This window comes from Culex pipiens, chromosome 2 (genome assembly GCF_016801865.2).
Source record: "Culex pipiens pallens isolate TS chromosome 2, TS_CPP_V2, whole genome shotgun sequence".
In the NCBI taxonomy this organism is placed as follows: domain Eukaryota; kingdom Metazoa; phylum Arthropoda; class Insecta; order Diptera; family Culicidae; genus Culex; species Culex pipiens.
In genome coordinates, this window is record NC_068938.1 from 60,337,772 (window position 1) to 60,357,559 (window position 19,788).

Sequence of the window (19,788 nt, forward strand, 5' to 3'; positions counted from 1 at the left end):
AACGGCTTATCCATGACGACATCATGGGTAAAGTACTCCGCCTCGTTTTCGGTCAAGTAATCCTTGACCAGTTGATAGTGCTGCCTGGATTGCACCAGCACCTTAAATCCGTCCTGACACAGACGAATGTTGCCTTGGACTTTCCCAGACTTGATGAGTTCAACCAGCCCCGCTCGAAAGTCGATCGTTGCTGCTGATTGCCGCACATAAAAAGGAGGCAGTTTCTCCTTTCGCTGTTTCACTTCATTCTCCTTAGCTTCCGCTACCTGGTCCTCGTCAGGCAGTCCAGCGAACTTGTTGTTCTTCAAAAGCTGCTCCTCGTGCGATGAAGAGTTCTCCTCCTCCTCATCCATCGGTACAGTACCGTCGCTCTTTTTCGTCTTTTTGCTGTTCGATGTCACTTCCAAAAGCACCTTCCTTTTGGAAATCCCCGGTTTTTGGCCATCAGTTGAGGCCTCAACCTTCCTTTTGGAAATTCCCACTTTTTTGCCTGCTTGAGCGGCAGGTAGGGCGATATTGCCGGCGTTTTGCGCCGGGACGCGACGAGTCATGTTGATTCAGACAACCTTCACCAACGAATGCTCGGATAACAATGATTAACAAATAAAAAGTTTCCGTTTCCCGGGAATTTCAAGATTATCTCTGGTTGTCTATCAGTTCGTGAAATGAATTAAAATCATTATTTATCTCCAAACCCTGTGTGGATTTCCCCAAAATCCCCAGGCAAACGAGTTCTTCGCGCTACTCACGCAGAATAGGCAAATCAATTGGTTGCGGCGCCCTAAGTCGTTTGCGACACTTCCATCAACAGCGGTGGTGATCGCTTGGCCATGGTGGTTTTGCCCCTTCGCGCTACTTCAGCCCAGCCTCTAAATAAAGTTCCGCAAAGCCGCCAAAACAAACTCAAACTCTCGCGCGTAATTGCCACCACCAAGCCAGCATGAACCAAACCACCGCCACGTTCTAGGCGTCGCGACGTCGTAACCTTTCATCAATGGCATCGATGTGTGTGTGTGTGTGCACGCACGATGAAGTGTGATGAGCATTCGGTGCAATATTCAAGAGCAGCAACTATCTGCCAAACACACATGATTTGCACCAGCAGCCCAGCGTTGCCTTAATTCGTATCATCATCCGTTGTTAGCGTGTAAGTCACACTTATCAACGCTTAGTTGAGGAAAAAATGTGTAAGCTTGTCTGTGTGTGCGAATGTTAGTGTGAATGGCGCCATGCTACACGATTCCGAACCTTTTGTGGGGTTTCCATGAAATTGAACTGCACAACTGGTTTCTGATGTTTACATTGGCGGTACACTGAAATAAAAAAATAGTACCCAATTCCTTTATTCTAGGAATTTTGGCTCTTTTCCTTATTTAGTAATCGGGTTTTTTGGATTACTTAATAAAGAAAGGAGCCAAAATTCCTAGAATTTAGGAATTTGGTACTTTTATTTTTTTTCAGTGTAGGGATGATCGATTTCTACAATTAAACTTTTTAAACTAACTAATTAATATTACTTTGATATAAGAATGTAACGACCCAATTTTTTAGACTGCAAAATAAAGTTGAAAAAAGTTCTCCTGAGAATATATTAAATCTATTGCTATTTTGAAATATTTGTTTTTTGCCTTCCTCACCTTAAGGCTAGTATGCAGATCGGAAGGAAAGGGGTCAAGAAACAGCTTTACGAACAGCAGAACAAAGGAGAGCGAGCAATTTCTTGGGGCTTTTCTTCACCCTCTCTGACTTGCTTGTGCTGCCGCTGCTGCCCATTTGATTTTTTTCTTGACCGGTTCCTTCCGAAGTGCGTAATCCGCTTTACTGGGGAAAAGCTATAAAATCACTCGAAAAATTAACTTCTTAATTCGACCTCGCAGACCCACCTTCACGTATACCTATCGACTCAGAATCAAATTCTGAACAAATGTCTGTGCGTGTGTATGTCTGTAAGTCCGTGCACCCAAAAAATGCACTCGATTATCTCTGGACTGGCTGAATCGATTTGGACCGTATTGGCCTCATTCGATCCGTCTTGAGGTCCCACAAGACCCTAGTTAACATTATGAAGTTTAAAAAAGTTCATTTGGCTAAAGTTTGGAAGATTTTAAAAAAGGGTGGTTTTTCTAAGAAAATCCGTCATGCTATACATTTTTGGAAAGGTATTTGAAAGCCCTTTCCAATGAGTCTAAAAAATATCAGCACTTAAGTGCTTTTTATACACTTTTTGGAGGCCGGATCTCAAATATTGTGAAGAAAACGTTGTCCGGATCTAGCTTGTTGGATGGGTAATCAATAGACCTTTACAGCGAGCCTAAAAGATTGAAGATCTGACAACCCTATCAAAAGTTATAAGTGTTAATTATACACTTTTTTGAAGCCTTCGTCCGAATCAATCAAGGTGGCATTGGATATTTAATTAATAGATCTTTTTAATGAGTCATGAGTACTGGAGATCTGTCAACCCCAATGATGCCAGATACACAGATTTGTCTGTGTTTCACAGACATTTGAGCTTGTGCCAGACATTTTTTGAGGTGCACAGACTTTTAAAAAACTTCATTAAATTAATATTTTGAAAAAATATCAACCGAAACTTATTTCGTTAGTCTTAAAATGCCTGAAAACACAATTTCTGATAGAATTCCATGGCTATAAATTGATATATTTGAATTTTAGGCAAGTGCACAGACATACACAGACTTTTTCACAGACATTTTAGAAAACCAAGTGGCATCCCTGCAACCCTATCAAATGTTATGAGCATTAGGGTGTAATATGGTTGTATGGAAATAATAAAGTTGTTCAAATTTAGTGAGCACAGCACTTTTTTAGTTCCTTTTGGGGTCCTAAACAACTCCCCAAAGGTTGGGACCGATTGGTTTAGTCCTCACTTTGCGCAAAGCGATTCTATTTTCCATATAAATTTGTATGGAGAAAACCATTTTTTTTGGATTTTGATATTTATCAAATCCACGTTTCATGCTATATAACTTTTCTGAAGAGAGTATGGTGCTAGCTTGTCCCTAAAAAAAAGATACAGCGTGTTCAAAACTCGTCTAAAACGTGTTTTTCGCTCGAAAATTAGGTTTTAGACGAGTTTTGAGGACGCTATATCTTCTTTCAGGAGTAAGTTAGCACCATTCTCTCTTCGGCAAAGTTGTAGAGGACATTCTAGAGCATTCGAATATGAGTCCGGTTTTGATATAGCATGAAACGTGGATTTGATAAATACCAAAATCCAAAAAAATGATTTTCCCCATACAAATTTATATGGAAAATTGGATGGCTTTGCGCAAAGTGAGGACTAAACCAATCGGTCCCAAACTTTGGGGAGTTGTTTAGAACCCCAAAAGGAACTGAAAAAGTGCTGTGCTGGAAAATCGATTGTGATATTACACCCTAATGAGCATGTAAATGTTTAAATGAGTAAACGGAAAAAAATTCTGATTTGAGTGAATTATTTTTATTTTTGAGGTGGAGGGTAACGTTTTTTGTTGGTAAAATAAAACCTCATCAAAAAATTATGCTGTTCCTTTTCACATTATTTTTTTGGTGAGGTTTTATTTTACAAAAAAAAACAACATTATTTTAAAATAGCAAAAAATTGAGGAGAACATTTTTCTTCTTTAATTTGCAGGACCCATTTCTGACCCAAGCTATAACTCAAAATCGTTTGTTTAATATTACAAAATTAATATGACCTATATTAGGCATATTGTTTTTTTACGTAACTTTTTCAAAACTAAAATCTTGATAACTCGTGGTGATTACAAGAAAACCCCTTATGATAATACAATTTTTTTGTATTTTTCTGCTCTACAACTTTGTAAAATATTGTTACACTTTTTAAAATACCCCGCAAATGAAAGAGTATTTGCAGTTAGAAAAATATTATTCAATAAAAAAAAAATATGTCATTAAATATGAGCTGTTCAAATATTTGTAAATTGTTCAAAATAGCTATAATTTTTTTTAAGTTATTAGAAATTTAAACTTGCTACGAACAAAAAAAAATAAATCAATGACAATTGTTCATTGATATCAATTAGTTTAAGATTTAAGGGGGGAATGAAGTTTTTGAAAAGAATAGTAATCAAAATAGTTCTTCAACCACCCCTAGTTCCACGCTTTTGGGGGATGCCACTATTTGTACTATCATACAAGACGCACATACACCCTCCACCTACACACCCACATCCATTCGGCTTGTTTTGGTTTCCCACATACACACCCCGCCGCACCAACATGCCGGTAGCGCGGCGTCACGACGCCCATCCGTCGTCTCCACTATCACCGTCGTGACTGATGCATGTGTGCTCTACGGCGGTCGTCGTCGTGTGTGCAAATTTTATAAATACAACGCTCTCGACCAGTTCGGCTCTCAGTTGTTGCTCGCTACCCGTTACGTTCGGTTTGCAAACCGCTACAAGCGCTTCAGTTCAGACCAAGTCGTTTGATCGTTGTTTATTGTGTGCTGCCTACTGAAGCTTAAGTTGAAAGTGTAACATCGAGGTGCGATAAACTGTAAAGCTTTGAGTTTAAGGCAGAAAAAAGTGCATTTAAAAGTCACCAGAGGTGAAACCTGGTGAAAGAGTGTGAAGATAAGCGGAAAATTTATAAGACAAGCGCCAAAGTGCATCTTGTGGAACATTGCTGAACATTAACATCAGCCAAGTTGAACGTTGAATAGCTGAACAGCTCGAGTCTAGTGTTCGGAGTAAATTACCCGGAAAAGTACCCTCCCGCATCAGGACTCATTATAACTAATGTAAGTGTTGACTGTATTACTGCTGATAGTGTCCGCTCAAAGTCCGACAAGGTCGACCTGTTACTGCGACGCAGTAGTTGTCCAAATATCCAGGTCATCGACTGTTTGGCCCCTGCGTTCAATGACAATCTTGCTTGAATCATTTCGAGAAGTTCGGCGACTGCAGGAAACTGGTTGACCTCCCGCGCTCTGTTGATACATCGCGACGCCTCGGAATTTAAAACATTCCACCTGAGCTCGGTGGAGTCATTTACACCAGCGTAACTATTATTAGCGCGATCTTGTACAGAGAAAATTATAATTGCTACCTTCATGAACTGGCTCGCGCGCGCGCCAAGTTGGTGTTGTTACAACACGGCGCGCAGGAACGCGTTCTCGCGGTCAGTAGACTGGCGTCGTCCGGCGTCGGAATCCTTGAGGTCAGCTGAGGTGCGGTGGTTAAATGTCCGTGGAGGTCGTCGCCGCAGACGGTTTATGGGTGCAACGCATCTTAAAATTAGAACCAGCTGAGCTGTGAACCGGTTGAAAGTCGTTCTGTGCATCTCTGCGCTGAACGGGTGCCAAATAGGTCATGCATCGACCGGATTTTTGGACATAGACTGTGACTAAGACAAGATACGACGTCAGGCCAAATCAGTCTGACTCTTCAAAACTACAAAGAATGAAATTTTAAAAACCTCAATATTTTAACCTTAATTTTAACATTTCAATATTAAACATCGTCTTGGTTTGGGCAGAGACTAGGATTAAGAAATAAAATGAACCACCCCTCTATTGGTCAAGTTGGTCAGTGTTGCCAACAAAAAAACAACCGACCGTAAGTTTGAGTCCAAATTTGATCTTCTGACTCGTAAAAGTGACTGAAATACGCAATTTGTCAAAAAGTCCTTGGATCATGTGACTGTTCCAAGATATTCTATTGCAGTCTGAGAACAAAAGAATTCTTCATGTATGTTTACTTAAGTCAGCTCACTTTGATACAACGGAGCTCTCTAAGGTTCTTGTTTTAGATCAAGAGGTTGTAAATACCTCTATTGATGCTCAAAAACATCCTAATGAAACTTAAAAAAAATCCTCAGATCGTAACAGAACTTCAAAACATTTGTTCTTCCGTCATTATCTCTCAAACCGGCTTCGCTGGAAACACCTCCAGGTCCGTAACCCAATCCTTCAAAACAAAAACATGGGCCTTTCCCAGTCCCCTTCACCTATTTCCCTACCCCGAAGAAACCTTGCGCGAAACCGTTCATCCGCCGCGCGTGAAGTGCAAATCATCTCCTGCTTCAGCTGCCGCCTCGCCGCTCATCTCCGGCGCATGGTCACGCTGACGCACGCAAAATCCGTTGTCAATAACGATGGTCCGCGCAGACAGTCATGTGACTTTGACGCGCTTCGCGTCCCAAATCGACAGCGCGGGGGTTTCCCGCCGCACTTCTGCGCAGTGCGTTGGAATTTGGTTTGCACACATTGTAAGGACGATCGGCGCTTAGCGCCGGCCAAGTTATTGATACCGACGCGAACCGGTTCGGACTTCATTGAACAAACGAATCCTGGTCCAAGTCGGAACGAATCGGTGTCTCCATCAGGAGGTACCGTCGAGGGTCCAGATATCGGGTTTTGAAAGAAACGACGTTCAAGATGTTCGAAAATTGAGTGGTTTGATCAACAGTTGGCCCAGCTACCCTATACCCATGGTAACGATCAAGACACATCGATCAATTAATGGTCTGCTAATTGAGTTTGCAGCAGTTGACACTGGCCTAAACCGGTCAAGTGCTGGCACTAACTAACTTAAACCATGTCCTGGCCAGAATCGTTGTTGTTCTTCTTCGTTATTGCTTTATGTAACACTTTAGAACAGTTCCCCAGCGCGGTCTTCGTTGTTGTTTCTGCTACCGTCGCGTACTAATTGGAATCAATTGGCAAATTGATGCGAGCCTTTTGGTCATCAGACGGGCCTCTTCTCGGGGGACCAAAATTCGCTGAATGGGTTCTTAATGGGGCTTTATGTCGTGATTCGCGGAATGTTTTGCAATTGAAAGTGTTGGTGACAATGCATAAAATATTCTGAATGACTCAATTGGATCTGCCGGATCTAAAGATATGAGGTTCTGGGTAGTTCTACAGCGTAATCAGCTCTACAGCACTGTAGGGAGAGCTTAAATTGTTGCAAATTTGTTTAGTACAGCTAAATCTGGACTCAACCGGCTAATATCTCAATTTGCTGTAGCACAAATTATGACACAGTGCAAACCTTTGCGAAATCTCAAACCCAAACAAAGCCGCCTCGCGCGCTCAACTGATCCAAATTGGTGTCCATCAGCATCAATCTCGGCGGCGGCGGCAGCTCGAGACTTTTAAGGGGTGTCGACAGGTTTCCCAACGATGATGGATAGAGAAAGCGATGTGCAGACCGTAACCGCGCAGCTGGAGGAAGTCAAGAGGTGTGCATTACGTAATCGTGACCGTTCGCAGAAGTTGAGCACAAAGGCGTGCAAAAACATTGCTAAACTTACCCGTAAACGGGGACGACACCGATATCAACGGTTTGCTATTAGAGCTGCACAACCTGACCATCCCCCCAAAATATTGGGTCGTAAGAGAAAGCCCGACCGTGAGTCGTGACTTGGCGAATTTTGGCATTTCCAACGGTATAATTAGCCCGCCATTAGTGCGGTGCGAATTTCCTTTGAATCACCCCAACTGGTCAACTGGTTCGGCAACCCTGCGAGCTGTCAAAACTACACGGAAAGTGAAAATAAGCTATGTTGTGCCTGAGGTTCAGATATTGATTCAACAATCTGTCTATCGGATGAATGAGATAATACAATGTCGATAAACGAGTTAGGTTCGTTTGCACGTAAATAAAAGCACGACATGCAACCTGCGATTTATCGCAGATTCACGAATTGACATTGACGTGACCGTCGCCACCGGCGGAGTAGTTAACCAATTCCGTCTATCGACCAAACGCGGCTTCTTCCCGGATAAACCGTTACTGCCGGGCGAGCAAGGTCATCCGAGGACACTTCCAAAACCAAACAATATAACCCAAATGTGTCAAGGAGAGTGCCGTGTGGTTTCGTCGAACGCCCACTTGGTTAAAATTCGAATCGAAAACGGAAATAGATTTTCTTTGTCCGTGGTGCGGTTCAATGGCACGAGTGCCGCGGCGCTAGGTCGGCCAATTAATGACCTATAAAATACTACCGAAAGTTGTAAACATGGCCCATTAGTCGACATTGATAATCCATCGCCGCAAAAATGTAGGCTAGGGCTAGCGCCGCCATGCGGCCGCTTCGTGAAGCGCATTGACAGGCGACCTTCACTCCCAGTCCCGCGTGATGCTCTCGATTTCATGATGCCGCGGCCAATAACCCAATCAACGCTGCGGAGGAGAAGATGGTGGCGCTTCGGTCATTAGCCGTCTAGTGAAAACGAAACGGCAATTCAATTAATTGTTCAATTATCTTGGCTCGCGCAAAGCGTGAAATTATCGCGCGCGCACGCAAATAAACAAATTGAGATATGCAAGATTTCTCCACCAGGCGGCGCGCGCGCTAGAATTAATTTGCTTGGGAAACAATTGACCGCGGCAATGCTTTAATTAAGTCCACTTTCTGGACGTCGACGACGGCGCTTTGCGTCACATGGATGTGAGAATTCCATTAACCTGGGTTGCCGCTTGAACCGGAAACCTTAGGCCGGAGCTGGGAATTCGATGGAACTGGAACAGTTCGTGGGATCACCGGCCGGTCATGGGAAAATGTAGGATTTTTTTAGAATTTTAATTGCGAGCAACAAAGTAGTTTGCTTGCGTCAAATTGTTCGCAATTGAATTAATTAAATATGAAAATTCGAATTTGTTTAAACGGTTTTACGGTATTGCTTGTTCTATTTTGAAAAGTTGTCCAGCAGTCCTTCGCGCAACTATTGCAGCAATCAACGACTTCTCTTGATGATACCCATTCAGCTGGACGAGCTTGGAACGTTTCATTCGGATTTATGACCGGTGATTCAATTGTGCAGTTGAGATTTATCGTACATTTTACGGAGAGCAAATTGCCGCGCAGTCCAAACTGAAAATTACCACCAGCTCCCCGATTCTTCGTGCAAAATTGCTCAGGAAATCGTGTCACGCGCTTGTAGTCTTTGTAAAGACATAAAACTACCCCGTACGAAATCAGCTTAATCTGCATGACGGCGTCGAATTGAATCGAGTTGGTCGACATTCACAACTGTCAAATTTTCAACGGGGTCACCATAGATAAGCTTTGTAGATCAAACACCTGTTTAAAATCCACAGCGAAACCGCATCATTCCAGTACTACGACAAGTGGCGTGATAGCATTCTCATCCAAGTTGCTCCCTGGAATGACAATGCTTTGTTCCATTCAGATTAAGCCGAACGTTTACACGACTCTTGATGGCACATTACCGCGCTGTTTATGTTTACCTCAACAGCATGTTCAACGATTAGCCTAATGGCAACAACTTCCATTCCCTGCTCGTGCACGCGGTAATTCCGTGAGCCACGCAGTGCCCTCTCTCTCTATCGACTCTCTGTCTGAATCAGCTGATTTTTACTCGCAAAACTAGAGCACGCCAACCGAAGATCTACGGCCGCGTCTATCCTCCAAGATTGGAGGCCACGGACATGATGCAATTGCATGATGAAACAAATGGGTTCTGCGAAGAAGAGCGGGACTCCGATAAGCTTCGGACAGGCGTCGGACAGCTGATTGGGGAGCCACCGTCCAACTGCGTGCCCATTATCAGGAACACACCCACCGCCAGAGTGATTGCTCCGGGTCGCTTTCCAGTTTAATTAGCTTTCTTTAGCTGTGTACCACAAATGGAAAGAACGCGAGTCATTCCAGAAACCAGTTCCACGCCCCTGTTCGCGACAATCTTGTTTATGAATCATGCACCTTGATCATGTAAATTCTCGACCCTGGCTCTGACCAGTTTAGCGCGTTGATCCCCGCGAGCTGCCCACGTGATACTGAGTAAACTGCCTAAATCCGGACTCATCTGTCTGCATCTGCTCATCCCGGACGGTAATTCCCCGCACTCTGGAAAATCACGTTCAATTTACATGATAATCTCCCGAGAGGCGCGCGTGTCTTCTAGAAGGCGGCTTTGCATCACCCTGTAACAACCATTCGGGGACTGGGTGTACCGTGAACATTCTTGATAACGCATGTTCAAGAATCTCGCGAGTCATGCGAGTCGCAAATATGTCGACTCATTATGGTGGCGCCGCCTGGCGGCACCGACGACGGAGAAAGGTTTCTGCGACGCGCAGATTATCAAAGTAAGCCGTGTTCCTCTTTCGCACGGATCAAGGTTGGCAACGACGCAGCTGCATTCTTGTTGTCTCCGACTTTTGTCGGTTCCGCCTGAACGGCGTCTGACTAATGTCAATTCAAGCGTGTCCGCTCCGTCGAATTCCGGTCGTTTTATGACTACCTTGGGTGCCATGTTGTCGATTGGTTGTCTCGCAATAGGAAATGAAATCATTGAATTAGTCATGGAAAGACCTTTTGATATCTCTCGCGCTTGCAATTTCCGTGGAATGTCGGTGTTAATTTTCTCTGTGGTTTCTCTCCCTCTCTCTTTCAGTGCCATCCACAATGTCGGTCGCCAGCGTACAGGCTCCCCATCTGGCCGAACTGTGTAGTTCGCTAAGGTAAGTGTCGCAACCGTCAGGGGTGGGATCGACATAACGATATCGGACTTGAGTCGTCCAAAGCCATCAAACTGTCCCTTTCAATTAGTGCGCGCGCGCGGTTACGACTTGAAGCGATGGTGCAGAAAACCGTCCGGAAATGGCAAATTCCGGCCAATTAGAGAAAATCGAAGCGCCCCCAGAGTCGACATTCATTTTTAACGGGGTTGAAATGCGCGGAAGAAAGTGAAAAACTCTTTTTGAAATTTTTCGATCTCGAGCAGCTAATTGGCCATGAATTGGCAAATAATTGCAAGCCGTGAGTGGATTGGCCACGGTAAAATGGCAATGGAAAATTGTTTACCTAAAATTTACACTAAATGTGTACAAAACGAGTTTATAGCTCAACGTGTGAATCATGTATTTTCTAGGATTAACTTTTTTATCGGGGTACGCCATGTGGTTATTTCTGACAGCTCTTGGGTCAAACTCTAAGTTACAATTACCAGGATAATTTGCTCTTATAACCAATATTTTTCTGAGATTGACGAGGTTGAGGTTCTCAGATAACCTCAACGTAATGCGACTCTTTTGCAACTAATTCCGTTACATCACCGCTAGTAAATGGCAACTTATCCAATCATTTGTCTTCGTAAACTAAAATTACGAGAGTTGCATAACCCTAGACAGTTCGACTCGTGTCAGCTTCTATTCTCCCTTTTTTATCTTCTCGACGACGCCAACGGCCGCACAATCCGATAATGTTAGAACCTCCACTCAAAGCGCTGAACCTGACATTGACGACTCCTTTCCGACGATTAGTGTGCGACACACATACGCGGCAATTATATACACTTACACATGTGACTGTGTCCCGAAATGGACGCCGTCTGAGGCAATAGTTAAACATTACAGAGTAGCTTAAACTAGTGCTTAGGGTAGATCCTAGTCGCTTCATTCGGGCTCTATCTTGTCATCGGTGAGAACCACCCTAGTTATCTCTACTCGCGCGCGAGTGTTTTATTGTCCAGCCGTTCTGCCTAGTACACGCCTCACCTGGCTAGTTCCCACTAAAAAAGTACACGCCGCGTGATAAAAATAGCACGTTCAGTCGTGAACAACGTGGTTCCGTCAGCGTTTATTTATATCCGGTTTATCTCGAAAAAGGGTTGGGTCACGGTCACCACCTTGAACTCCCAAGTCAGCCAAACTAACCCCCGTTTCGTTTTTCCCCCTTACAGCCGCACCAGCCTCAGTCTGTCCTCGTCCCTGTCGGACCTCGTCGGCAGCCCCTCGCTGGCCAGCTCGGCCATGACCGCCGCAGCCGCCCTCGAGGTCAGCTCCGAAGCCGTCCTCACCATCGAAGATCTGCGCGCCCAGCTGGGTTCGTGCTTCACGTGTGGCGTCTCCTGGACCCACGACCAGGTCTCGCTGGACTGCTCCGAGTGCGGCGGCTACAGCCTCGAGCGACCGTGCATGCTGTGCGACGGAATGTGCGGCCAGCCGTGGAAGCGTGACTTCACCATGAGCCATGCCTGTGGCAAGTCGCGCTGGCAGGGCGTGTGCGCCGCCAAATTTCCCGCCCAGATGATCAGCCAGCTGCAGTCGTCGGCGCCGCTCAGCAGTTGTGCCAGCTTTGGCAGCCATCACCAGCTGATGCAGTCGGCGGCCATGTCCACCTGCCACGGAACAGCGAACCAGCAGTTTCTGCAGCAGGAGCTGTGCGCCCGGCTGGAAAAGCTCACCACGAAGGCCCACAACTGAACTCTTCAACACTGGACACGTCTGAACAATTACGTTGTTAGCCCTAAGCAAAACTTCTTACGTTAATTGTATCAACCATGCGTTAGATTTCCAGCTAGTTACAGGAAACACACCGTTTCGAGCAGTAAACACATTTAGTTTGACCCATTTCAAGTATGAGTTCCTATCCAGATAGCCAACACGAGCACACACGCGAGAGAGAGAAAAAGAAAACTATTCTTATGTTGCATTTTAAAAACTTTATACAGAAATCCAAAAGAAAAACGAACGCAAGAGTGCGACGTCACGATCAACCTTATCAACCAGTAGATCTGACAGAGCGACAGCAAAGGTTCGTTCGTGACGATCCGGGCACAAGGAATTGACGTATACAAATATTTATACACCTCGTGTAATCGTGAAGAGAAGAGCCTTTATATTTATTATCCCCCGATAGGGAGAGACAGAGAGAGCAGCTCAAAGGTTGGCGAGTACATTTTGATCAAAAGTTTAGCGTTTTTGAACCAGTATAGGATTTAGCGTAGTAACGTGATAGCTTAACGGAAAGATTTTTTGGAAAATGGCGGAGAAGGACTCCATGCATGCACGTTGCTGGGGGTGTCTTTCTGTGAAAGGCACTTACTGCAGCGGTTTAGCTGTTAAAATTTTTGTACCGACTGTGTAAAAAAAGAAAATGAGAAACAGAATTTCGGATTAAGCCTTAAGACTTTGTTTGTATTATGTTTAATATTTGTGGTCTAAAGTTTCTTTTTCCTAAGTACGTATGATATAATTATGTATATTTTTCAATATAACAACAATAAATAAAATGTATAAACAATATGTTTCATTACCTCTCGAAAAACGTATCGAAACAATCGTTTACTAATTCCTGCAGCCCAAAACGAAATTTAAACTTCTAAAAGCTGTTCTTAATCGAATATCATTTCTTCGGATGATTCTTGCTACATTTCATCCGGAAAATCTCAAAAAAGATCTCCGCCTAGGTATGTAGGTCCAAAATAAAGATATTTGAGCAATTCTCTACCAAAACCGGAAATGGATTTTATTTGTATTTTTTTATTTGGCTCAAACTTTTCCATATTTCGTCAATTTTTTTTGCATGAAATCTCGATTTTTTCCAAAAATCACTATTATTCAAAAATATATTACTCGGCGGCAGATTTTTTGACCATGTTTCTTTGTAGCTCAAAAGTTGCGGATATTTGTCCCCTAAAAAAATACGTATTTTGGGAAATTGAGTTTTGTTAATAAAAAGTTGATTAAAAAATATGCATTTTTTCCATGTACCTATTTTATTCTCAATAGTCTTCAACAATACCTACAACTTTGCCGAAGACACCTAATTGATCAGAAAATTCACTCAAAAGTTACAGCTATTTGAATATTTACGTACCAATTTTGTATGGACAGCAGCCAAAATTGTATGGAGACTTGTATGGGTGAATCAATGACACAAAATAGCTTCTTTGGTCATTGGGAAGGCCCCCACAAAGTTTGAGCCAAATAAAAAAAAAAAAAAACAAAAAATAAAAATGGTCGAAATCGGCCGATTTCGTAGAGAGTTGCTCATTTACCCTAAGTACCAAATTAAATATCATTTCAATATATTTTACCCTCGATAATTTAAAACAATGCAAATTTTATATTTTATATTGAATATTATTCATGCATCCACCTATTTTTTATGCCAGAAAAATGATTTCAAAAAACATTTGAGAGTCAAATTAACAAATTTTAACGGCATTAAAAGTGCCTTTTTGATTTGCATAATAAAAAAAACCATAGATAAATTGTTGAAGGATAATTTCCTAAAATAACTTGGGATAAATGTATCCATAGTCAATCTATCTTGTTGGAGATTATGCTTGAGATCCTTCAGGATCATATTCAAAAAAAATCTTCGAAATCGGTTTGAAATCAGCCAAGATACAAATGTTCGAAGTTGAATTTCCATATTTTTAATCAAATAGGGCCAACATTCAGATCATTGTTTCTTCGTGATTAGGATAGGAAACCTGCAAGCTCACATAGATTATGATAGGGATTTTCCTCAGAAACAATGTTTTCATGCAACAACAAAAAACCCAAAATAGTTAAAAGTTCGTGATTTACGATTAATTGAAAATTTGCCTGTTTTCAAAGAAAATATCTAGAGTTTTTTAAAGGTCCTATAAGCTATTTTGTTTCATATGTTTTTAGGACCTAATCAACCACCATCCACCTGCAGCTTTGTTGACAAACAAACGGAGCACGCGGTCTCGTGATGGCGACATCGAGCCAGAATTTGGGGTGATCATGTGGTTAAAAATAAAACTTTTTTCAAGAAAAATATTATTTTTCCGACTGAATAAAATATTTGCGAGCATATTCAAACATTTATTCCTAATGTTGGAGAAGTGATTAAAAATCAACATTTTAATCCATATTTTTTCTATAACTTGAACTTTTTCACTCCAATTGAGAACCCCTAGGTCTATCCACGACCGTTTCCAATGACCGTGAGAAGATGCCAGAAAATCCGGCTACCAACTCAATCCACAATATAATGAGTAAATTAAAATATTACATCAATATGACATTTATATCAATTTAAAAAAAAAAATCTATTTATTTTGATGTTTTAACAAAAACCGTCATAGTCACCCCATGGGTCAAAAAACGAAAGACTCTTGTAATTTCGTCATAACGAAAACAATTCTGGAGTTTTTTTTGAAAAGGTCCAATAAACCAAATATTAAATTTTTGCTTTTTGGGTGTTTTTAGAACCGCCTTGAGTCAAGGGTATTCAAAAACACCCAAAAAGCAAAAAATGAAAATTTGGTTTATTGGACCTTCTCAAAAAAAAAACTCCAGAATTTAAATAACATTCTAATTCTTTTATCGTAAAATTGTTCTTAGATAGTTTACTAAATTTTTCCCAAACCATGGTGGAAGTTGATGAACTCTATCTTAAATTCCAATCGTTTGAAAATTGACCCAATCTCACCCCTTAGAGGGGGTTGACATTGGGTCAAATGAAACTAAAATGATGCTCAAATACAAATATATAGTAAAGACAAGTCATCCAACAGTGATTCTTGTTCGAGGGAATCGTATTGACAAGCTACAATGTTTGAAGCAGGGATTTCCAAACATTTGGGTATTTTTCAATTCCAACGAAAATATTAAAAAGTTGATTTTTCGAGAGGTAATTTAAAGCCAAAAACATACCTCAACTTTAGACAGCTGCGAAAATGACAGGAATTGTTTTTTTTTCAGCAAAGTCATTTTAATATGTCGCCTACACAAACAATTCTTGAGTTTTTTTGAAAAGGTCCAATAAACCAAATTTCCAGTTTTTGCTTTTTGGGTGTTTTTGAAACCGCCTTGTGTCATGGGTATTAAAAACAACCAAAAAGCAAAAACTGAAAATTTGGGTTATTGGACCTTTTCAAAAAAAAATCCAGAATTCAATCTCTTAAAGTTTTAACTCAAAATAACCACCCTATCTGTTGCGAGCATTTTCCTCTGCTTTTCTTACACACTGCGCCAATCGTAAAGTCATTTTGAAACATAGAGACCGCTAGTGCACCAAAAGCTCGAAAGTGTTTTGGAGGAAAGCTTTCAAGTGGACTATTCCTTATCTATGCAACGCGTCTATCTATCACCAAATTGTATATTCCTTTCATTTTCATATTTCTCGAAGATTACAATTTACAATTAATTATACAAATGTCGTATGAAGACCCAAACACGCAAGCGTTACGTAATTTCAGAATGTGGCCTATTCATTAAAGTGAAAAAGCTTCGTACAACCTGTTGCACAGATATTCAGATCAATGGGGACGCGAGGTTGTTCGAATCTTAAGCTTTTGTTTTAAACGAATGGAGTTATTTATCATCTTTTCGACATTTTCATGTAAAATATTTCGATTATTTTAGAAGGTTCAGTTAGCTCACTAGACTAAGGATTCTGAAATTTGTAGTTTTTTTTTATTGCTGGAATATTTGTTTCTGTATCAAGAAAATTAATAAAATAATAATGATGTTTCACATACGTTTAAAATTTCAAAATAATTATTTAAAAAAAAACTTTCTGCTGCTCCCTTCCCCAACCAAACTGTTGCGTGTCCTCATGGGCACGATTGTCACTGATCAGCAAATTTTAAGCATTTTTCCATTTTCAGCCACTCCCCCACAAAATGGCTATAGTAGGTATGCACCATTTATTAGCACGTGACAAATAGCCGCATGACCACTAAAAGAAAGGGGGAGCGAGCCTCGAAACGCGTGTGACATAATTTAAGGGTCAACATGAGACACACTTGCGTAACGGGAGCATATGCAAAGCACGTACAGTGAAACTTCCTTTTCGTGAGTTTAGTAGTGTTGTTTAAAGTTGAATTCTGGAGTTTTTTTTGAAAAGGACCAATAAACCAAATTTTCAGTTTTTGCTTTTTGGGTGTTTTTCAATACCCCTGACTCAAGGCGGTTCTAAAAACACCCAAAAAGTAAAAACTGGAAATTTGGTTTATTGGACCTTTTAAAAAAAACTCCAGAATTGTTGAGTTCTAAAAGAATTCATAAAGACTTTTCAATTGTAAATTTTAGTCAAGATCTGAGAAAAATCATAATTTAAGTTCGATTGACCCAAGAAAGCATAGACGTTTAAAAATACTCAAAAAAATATTGTAGGTCAAGTGGTAGGTTCTTCAAAAACTGAACTAAAATTTTCGATTGGTCAAAAATGTATAAATAACCTTATGTCGTAAAAAACAAACCACACTGTGAGAGGGAACCATATGTGTGCCACCGGATCTTCTTGGTAGAATTCCCGGTTTCGCGACGCCACCGACTGCCGGAATGGAATGTTTATGAATGAAATTTAATACTTGCCGAAGGATGCCTTCCCCCCATGGTTCCAAGACCTAGCATTATCCTCGTGTCCGATGAATCCCCTGTCCTATGCGTGTCACTTTACTGTGTCGCGTGCTGAATTCTCCATTCACGCATGTTCTGACACTCAAAAATGACTTCATGGAGGGTGATTTTCTTATGTCTTTACTATCAAGTCTGGACGTGGTCGATATTAAATCATCTTGGCAATTCGGTTTACAATACCCTTATCGTAAATTTTGGATTCAAATTACAATAAAATCTTTGTATAATAAAGAGAGATTTGTCCTGCACAAAAAAAACAAGATTTTTTTTTTAAATGTTGTGTGAAATTATTTAAAAAAACCAAAATGTAACTAAACCTGTTTTATCAATGCTAGATTTGATAATGTTGAAAATGGCTAAAATTTTGTAAAAAAATACATGTTTTTGAAAAGAACGCATTTGAATAATTGCAATTTAAACGTATCATCATTTGAATTCCTAACATAATAAATACAAAACAAATGCAAATATATCTGAATCATAATAATCTACACATGACCCCAAGTAACTAAAAAAGAGAATCATGAGAAAATAATAATTATGCACGATGCGTTCCTCAAATAGACCGGATGTTTGAAATGGGACCACCACATCAGGCCATCAGGCTTTTTCCTAGCCAGAGGGTACGGGGTGCGTCCTTCGAATATCTTCAAACGTCGGTCCCACAATTGGACCGTAAAAGACAATGCAGCTAGGCACAAAAAGGCGGAAATTTGCATCACCACCGCTAGAACCCTGACCGCAAGCCCCTCTGGGCGTGGAATTCGAGTGCCACTGAGGAGAAAAATCGCCTGTTGCTCATTCGAAGTGCCCCATCGACAGCGGCTCTTGACTGGGAAGTCCGGGACTGCGGACTGTGGCCTGGCTTTGCAGTTTGTGCCACTTCTTTCATCTACTCATATTTCATCTGGACCAGAAGGACCACAGCATCGGTGAAGAGCACCGGAAGTTGGAGATCTGCCGAGCGTTATGCCCCAAGTATGTTCCTTCCGCCTGCGTCATTTCTCTGGTGGAAAAGAATCTTATCGTTGCTGGGCAGGGTTATTATATTAGTCCTAGTTTCCCAAAAGGAACAAAAAGAAATCATGTTTTAATTTAAATTGTTTATATTTGTAATGAATTTTTAAAAATACACATAAAGCGATTTTTTGCAATTCCGTCGTGAAACTACTTACTTTTCCTGTCATTCTTGAACGACGAAAAAGCCTACTTTTCTGTACCAAAAATAACAGAATCGAATAGCAACACTTTTCAAAATAAATGCTGAAAAGTTCTACTTTTCAGCACTCAAATGGGTGCTGAAAAGTTGAACTTTTCAGCACTTGTTTCGAAAAGTAACTCTTTTCAACATTTTTTTGATTTAAACGGTTTATTGACAAAATACTTGAAAATTTGACTTAAAATTTCACTCAGTGTGTGTTTTTTGGAATTGCAAAAAATGTTGTATGGAACTCGTTGCAAAACTTGATTTTTTCAGCACTCTTCGTATTTATCCAACTCGGTGAACCTTGTTGGATAAATGTACGACTCATGCTGAAAAAATCCTCTTTTTGCAACTTGTTGCATAAACTACTATTACAACCCTACACTGTAAACTATAAAATTGTCTACTCTCATTCAAAAATATACAATTAACTTTTCAGCACTGTTACGATAAGTGAATCATTTCGTCCCTAAAGATTGACAGGAAATTATGGCAGTTTGAAAACAGAATTGCAACAACAAAATAGTCATGAAGAATAATCAATAAAAACTTTTAAACGCAAATTAGGCACTTCAGAAAAATTCAACCGGCTCCGTGGCTTAATGGTTACGGCTTCGGCCTCACAAGCAGAAGTTTCAGGGATCAAATCCCGGTCGGTACCTTTGAAATTTGGAATCAGGAATTGAAACAAAAACGAAACTGAATCAGGTGGGATTCGAACTCACACCTCTGGATTGATGGTCTGGGACTCTAACCAGTCGGCCATCTGAAGGTTGTAAAACATGTTGTATTCTTCTCATATTAGATACGCTCTGATCCGTCTGGTGCTTGCTTCTATGTTAAGGTGGGGCCGGACAATGCCCAACGACCTCGGAATTGGGCCGCTAGGATCTCTGCCATTCTGAAATGGGTCGTTGGAAGCAGCGCGAGAGCTATCACCACCTGTTCGGCCAGAGGCCGAATCAGCGTTCCTACGTTGTGTTTGTGGATGGCCAGAACTCGGACAAAAGATCCCTCAGGGCTTGGCACGGGTTGAAATGAAACACGGTTGTTCCAGGTGCGCCCAGAGGCGTCCAGCCTCCTCGGCGGTCGAAAGTAAAAGAGGGCGATTTATATCTCACATCTTAAAGCTAAGTTCACAATATTAAATATGACAGAACCAATCACTGAAGACGAAGAAGTAAACATAAACAAACTTGACGTCAGGTGACGTTTCAGAAACTCACCACGCTCGCGTTGGGGGTGATTCAACGAGTTGCTCTTTTCGCGGAAAATGGTAGAGCCCGGCGCCGATAGCGATCGCACGGCGGGACCAAAGTTGGATGTTTGATCCAACATACCGGCCCCCAAAACGGATGTTTTTAAATTAAAGATGTCCGCAAGTCGATGCACTACGATGGCTTGCTCCGGCCCCCGTGACCGAAAGGTTTCAGCGACGGTTCCTTCTTGCTCCAGCGG

The 19,788-nt window shown here is 41.4% G+C and overlaps 1 protein-coding gene across 3 annotated transcripts in view; it reads left to right on the forward strand.

Moving 5' to 3' along the window:
* LOC120413585 (protein pinocchio) overlaps positions 1 to 13,023 on the forward strand; it is a 54,794-nt gene extending 41,771 nt beyond the window's left edge. For 2 of the 3 annotated variants that reach the window (XM_039574479.2, XM_039574478.1), the window contains exons 3-4: positions 10,394 to 10,460; positions 11,681 to 13,023. In XM_039574479.2, the coding sequence (XP_039430413.1) occupies positions 10,394 to 10,460; positions 11,681 to 12,203 (590 nt within the window). In that variant the 3' untranslated portion in view covers positions 12,204 to 13,023. Of the gene's footprint in view, positions 1 to 4,384; positions 4,769 to 10,393; positions 10,461 to 11,680 lie in introns of those variants that run through there. The other variant, XM_039574480.2, reaches the window with a different exon arrangement.
* The last annotated feature ends 6,765 nt before the right edge of the window (positions 13,024 to 19,788 follow it).